Source organism: Oryzias melastigma, linkage group LG14, assembly GCF_002922805.2.
Source record: "Oryzias melastigma strain HK-1 linkage group LG14, ASM292280v2, whole genome shotgun sequence".
Classification (NCBI taxonomy): Eukaryota; Metazoa; Chordata; class Actinopteri; order Beloniformes; family Adrianichthyidae; genus Oryzias; species Oryzias melastigma.
In genome coordinates, this window is record NC_050525.1 from 7,423,446 (window position 1) to 7,429,263 (window position 5,818).

Sequence of the window (5,818 nt, forward strand, 5' to 3'; positions counted from 1 at the left end):
TACCCTGTTTCTTCTCCCAATAAACTTTTGCACGTGGATCCGAACGCCTCAGCTGCCGTTTGTGACACCATCAGTACCTGATGCTGCGGGCCATAAAAAAAAGTTTTTTCTAAAAATACTTAGGGGCTCCGTAAAAAAAAAAATTGTTTACAAAAATAAAGGTTAAGGGCTCTGTCAAAAAAAAGTTTTAAAAAAAAGTTCTTTCTACTAACCATAACTTTTTTTTTTTTAGTAAAAACTAAAGTAAAAAAAAAAAATTCTGGTTAGTAACTGATGCACACCAAATAGTAACTGATGCACACCAAATAGTAACTGTTGCACACCAGTTACTATCTGGTGCGCAACAGTTACTATCCAGATTTTTTTTTACTACTTTAATTTTACCCCCCCCCCCAATTTTTTTTTTCTAAAAATTGAATTTAAAAAAAATGTTCTGGTTACTAATTGATGAGCGCTAGTTACTATCTGCTTCACATCCGTTATTTACCATAATTCTTTTTTTTCTTTTTTACTTCATTATTTTTTCAGTTTCACTTTAGGAGCTCCATACATTGGGGAATAATACACACAATCAATATTTTTAAAACCATGTTTTCTAAATGATTCCCACCGTTTGGTTGAGCGGGCAGTTAAAGGGTTAATTTTGTGGAGAATATTTAATTAAAGATTTCGAGATATCCCTGTAACTCTTGTGCTACCCCAGACATGTTTACACTAAAGTGGGGTCACAATAATGATGAAAAGGAGTAAACACCATCTAACGCCCAGCTTTGTTGTAGAGAGTCTGCCCTGAGACTTGAAGGTCAAGAGTTCAAATCCACGACAGAGAGGTTGGTTTGGGGGTTAAACCACCAAATGGTTCCTAAGTGCGGCTGTGTCTGCAGCTCACCACTCACTCAGGGGTTTGGTCAATGTGTGTAAAGGTGTGAGAAGACCAAACTTCAAAGGTGCGTGACAGCTAATGGAACTTTAACCTTCTTTTTTTCTTCCCCAGATTGAGCTGATGAGAAACTTTAACTTAACAAAGAGTCACATATGGAGAGAAAATAGACTCATTTTTGTACATGTGAATACACAAGTACACAAAGTAATGCACAACATGCATTGTATGGGTTTCAAATCAAGAATTATACACATACAAATTCAAAGTTACACACAGATCAGAGTCTATTTTCTCTCCACATCCCTGTGACTGAAAAACCTCAATGACTGTGGTGGATGACGTGACTTTAGACATAATGACCTCTGTATTGTTGTGGGGTCTGGTTCTAGCAGTGAGGAGTGCTGGGATTACCTGGTATCCCTGTATGATCCCATTGTGGGTTTCAGGAGGTGGAGGCTCCCAGCTCAACCTGATGGTGTTGTTCTGGTCATGGTTCACCGTCATGGACACAACCGACGGGGGTGCACTGGGTACTGAGCAAGAAGAGTTTCTATAAACTCCATAGCATTGTTGATGAACACATAGTAGTAAGTTATTACATGAGGTCCTGGTCAAGTTCTCACCGATCTCTGGGACTCTGAGGTCTTGTGTGTTGCTTTCTCTTCCGTACAAGTTGCTTCCGTAGGGGCGAACTTTAAACTCATACTTATATCCTCTCTTCAAGGGGCCTACTTGAGTCTGGAATTTGGGCATGGTGACCTTTTTAGCTGCCCAGTCTGAGCTGGAAGGGAGAACAGAGCGGTAGAGGACCTCAAAGCCGTCAAGGTAGTGTGGCTGGGATGGGACGTTCTGGGGCTGGGGGGAACCAAACCAAGAAAAGATCAGACACTGAATGTTTTAACCAAGAGAAATTCACTGAAGTTTCATACCTCCCATTGAACTAAAGATATGTTGGACCCTGAGGCCACGACGGTGACGTTTTCCAGAGTCACCCGCAGAGCTGACAGCTCTTTGTGGAAGTCTCTTTGCTCAGTGTTCGCAGACACTGGAACAAGGAAAACACGTTTAATCCCAGATCAAGTCTTTTACAGAAATCCCAGAGCCAAGAAGTCTCCTCCCACAGCCTCAATGATTAGCGACCAGTGGCCCTCATTCCTGCGACCATGAGAGGCTAGCTCTGTAGCACATCAAGGTCGATCTTCCCACAGACTTGGACCTTCACCAGTTCGCATACCGTATGAATAGATCCACCAAGGAAACCAATGATATAGTTCTGCTTTCAGTGCAAAAGTCCCAAACAGACTGTGAGAAACTGGTTACTCTTTGCTCCCCCTCCTCTCATGTATTACTGGATAAACAACTTCCTCACAAACTGGAGACTGTGAGACTTGGTCCCCACCTCTCCTCCACCCACACATTTAGCATTGGCTCCCCACAGGGCTATGTGCTAAACCCCTTGCTGTACTGCTTCTACACTCATGACTGCAGTCAAACCCAAAGCAATAATCACATCAAGTTTGCAGATGACACCGTGGTTGGACTCAACTAGAGAGTGATGAGATTATCTACAGGGAGGAGGTCTTGAAGCTGGTCTTCAGAGAACAATCTCACCCTAAACACCAGAAAGACTAGAGGTCATCAACGAACGAGTCCCCTCCACATCAATGGTGAGCATGTGGAGAGGCTCTACCTTCTACTGCTCATTCATCGAGAGCCTGCTGAACTACTGCATAGGAGAGTTGTAGATCCATCCATCCCTACCTTCAACTAGAAGATGTGCGCTGGCAGTGACCTTGCCAGCATCGTTGGCTGCAGTGCACGTGTACTTTCCTGCGTCTTGAGCTGTGATATAAAAGAGCTGGAGGGTGTGGTCTGGTTTCACAAGATACCTGCAAACAGAAGACAACAGACTCAGGTGGAATCCTTCAAACAATCCTTAAAGCCGTTAACATTTAATCAGTAATGACTTTATTCTATCATGACTTTTTAAAGTTATAAAACTGATGTTGTCATGTATTTCCAAGTGCAGGCAGCTACTTGCTAATGTAGCTAACCTGCGACTTTTGATGATGTCATCGAGTGGGTGTGTCATGTGCCATGAAGTGCCATAAACCAGGACGAAAAACCAGAAGAAAATGTTTACAATTGTAAGGATTCTTGTGAATTAACTTTTTGCTCTTGTCTGAAGGGTTTAAAGCCACGAATACAGCTCTGCAGAGATTTATTGGTAGTTATTGTTTGAATCCTGCGTGAAGCTTTAGTCATCTCTTTTACCTGCCATTGGGCAGAGCCCCCCCCTCTCTGCTCCAGACCACTGCAGGAGGAGGATCACCTGTTGCTTGACAGTAGAAGTGGGCGGAGTCTCCCGCCATGACAGAGGCATTTTCTGGTTTCAGTGTCAACACTGGCTTTGCTGCAAACAGAGAACAGAAAGACTTTTATAAGTAAAGTAAAAACAAACAAATATGGTTAAAATCATAAAGATTTACCCAGCACAGACAGCCGAGCCGCCCTGCTCTCTCTCATCCCCATGATGTTTGTGGCCACACACACATAGGCACCAGAGTGGTTCTTCTCTACTGAGGCTATAATCAGCTTCCCACTGAGCTCCTGCAGCGAACACAGACACGGAGGTTCAGAACATACACTCAAACAAATGAAAATGTGAAAAACAAAAACAAAAAAAAGAGATTTTTTATTATGGTATATGCTGGTATTTAGAAATGTCTAAACTTTGAGGAGCTGATCTGGTTTCTCCTGTCAGTATTTATCTGTCCTCTCTAGATGATTCTCTCAGTTCTCAGGTGCAGGTTATCCGGTTCTAGATGGACTTCTGTTCTTGCAGACTCTACAGTCTCCCTTTCTATTATCAGTAGGGCTGTGCATGTTTATGCGTGAACGGAGTAATTAATAAAACATCATTTATTTGTTAATATTTATTAATCGTTCTCAGACGTCCTGAATAAAATAAACGTAAACTTTTTGTTTACATCCTGTGATTAAGATTTTAATAAATTAGAAAGATAATATAGCATTTATCTGTAGTTTGTGGACAAAACCGACCTTCTATTTTAATAATAAGAGCTGTCTGCTACTAGAAATCCAACAAGGAAACTGACCATTACTTTATTTTGAGATGGGACCAACATGAATTTTCCTCAATAACGAGGATCGGCGTTGTCTGAAAATTGAGGAAACTGCACGGTTCTCCGTGAAAGTCCCGCCCTCTGTCGCCATGAGAGTCGAACAGTTCAGAGAAGACAGACACGCCCCCACCTGTGAGCAGCCAACCTGAAATCCAGCTGGATCAAACTTCTCCCAAAAGAGAGGAATTGTTATTTTTTGGGCTGCGGAGTGTGACTTTAGCCATGTTGATTAGTTTGTTGACAAATTCTATTCTTGTTTTTTTTTTTTCATAAAATTAAACCTAAAAATTTAATTCTAAGGTGTATAAGCAGTTAGTTAAACATTTTTGGGATTTCCACAGCAAAAGAAATCAATTTTTTTCAGATATAATTTTCTGTTTTTGAATGATTTTATGCTTAGTGTTTGAATATAACATGGAAAAATGACAAAATAAAGGTAGTGCCACATAGGTACGGTTGTGCTGATTCTTTCAAATTGAAAATACAAAAAAATTCAAATAGACAAGAACTCAGCTTCAGACTCAAGGTTCCAAAGAGATTAAAATTTTTTTTCTAAATGGACAATTTTCCGTGTGATTTCATATTATGATTATTTGCACATAATAAGTGGCTGGCAAATACAGTAAACAAAAAAAGAGTAGTGTTGATTAATCTCGATTATTTTTCTTCCAGATTTGCAATTCATTAGTGTTTTTTTTTAATCGATTCCCGGCCCTAATTATCAATAAAAGAGTTCTCACAAACACAAAATTGAGAAACAAATTCACAATGTGAGTAAATGTGTCTAAATCTGATCTGAGAACATGTGGATTAAAGTATTTTCTTTTCACATTGCAGTCATGTTGATTTTTTAATACATATTTTGTTGGTTCTAGGAAGTGCCAAAGCACAAAGAGGAAGTCTTCATACAATTTGATTTTTTCTTTGACTAAATGGTGCTTTGTTCACAATTAATTCATTATTTATTATATTTTTAGTGAGGGGGGTATGTATTGGAAGTTCAAAATAATCAATTAAATTAAACAAAATAAATCATTAATTGTGGTGTCATGAACTTCAAAGTAAAGCATGCCCAGCCTTACAATGTAGCGATGGTCTGTGATGTTGATGGGTATGCCATCCTTCTTCCACATGACGTTAGGAGCTGGATGTCCCACTGGGGGGACACAGTTTAGAACAGCAAGCTCGCCCTCTGCCACCTCCACATCTTTAGGTTGTTCACTGAACTCGTCCTGTAACGCTGCAGAGACACAGGAACAAATCGGGCCAGTCACATCCCTGACTGTGATTGGCACTGATGGACAGCAGGGGTCCCCAAACTTTCTCTTCTGAGGGCCACATGACTGTAAAAGCCAAAATTCACCAAAACAGCTAGCATAAAGCTAAAATATTAGCTAACCTCCAAATTTTCAAAAACAAAAAAAGCCTTAGCCAAAACAGCTAGCATGTAGCTGCAATATTAACTAAATACTAAATTAGTCAGCAAAATGGTCAGATTTGAATCACTATTAAACCAATAAATAGTCTATCCTCTCCCATCATAGTTCAGACTAGAGAAGTTTGGAATAAAAAGTCCCGTTCCATATAGGTCTCGACCAGCATCGATCAGCTGATAGTTTGGGGACCCTTGATGTACAGAGGAAATAATATTAATGTCACTTTTACTCATATTAAAGAAAGCCCAAAGTAAATGTGATTTAATTCATTCATGTTTGTGAACGCTCATCAGTCATAAAAACATCGATTTCCTTTCACTGATTTCAAAATAAAACTCCATAAGAGCTTTAGC

General features: G+C 40.0%; 1 protein-coding gene across 2 annotated transcripts in view; it reads right to left on the minus strand.

The window, feature by feature from the left end:
* Nucleotides 1-5,818, minus strand: part of robo4 (roundabout, axon guidance receptor, homolog 4 (Drosophila)) — a 26,423-nt gene that overhangs the window by 12,069 nt on the left and 8,536 nt on the right. For both annotated transcript variants that reach the window (XM_036215281.1, XM_024261683.2), the window contains exons 3-9: nucleotides 5,112-5,269; nucleotides 3,373-3,493; nucleotides 3,158-3,296; nucleotides 2,645-2,772; nucleotides 1,813-1,928; nucleotides 1,507-1,738; nucleotides 1,295-1,416 (exon numbers count right to left, since the gene is read on the minus strand). In XM_036215281.1, the coding sequence (XP_036071174.1) occupies nucleotides 1,295-1,416; nucleotides 1,507-1,738; nucleotides 1,813-1,928; nucleotides 2,645-2,772; nucleotides 3,158-3,296; nucleotides 3,373-3,493; nucleotides 5,112-5,269 (1,016 nt within the window). The remainder of the gene's footprint in view (nucleotides 1-1,294; nucleotides 1,417-1,506; nucleotides 1,739-1,812; nucleotides 1,929-2,644; nucleotides 2,773-3,157; nucleotides 3,297-3,372; nucleotides 3,494-5,111; nucleotides 5,270-5,818) is intronic.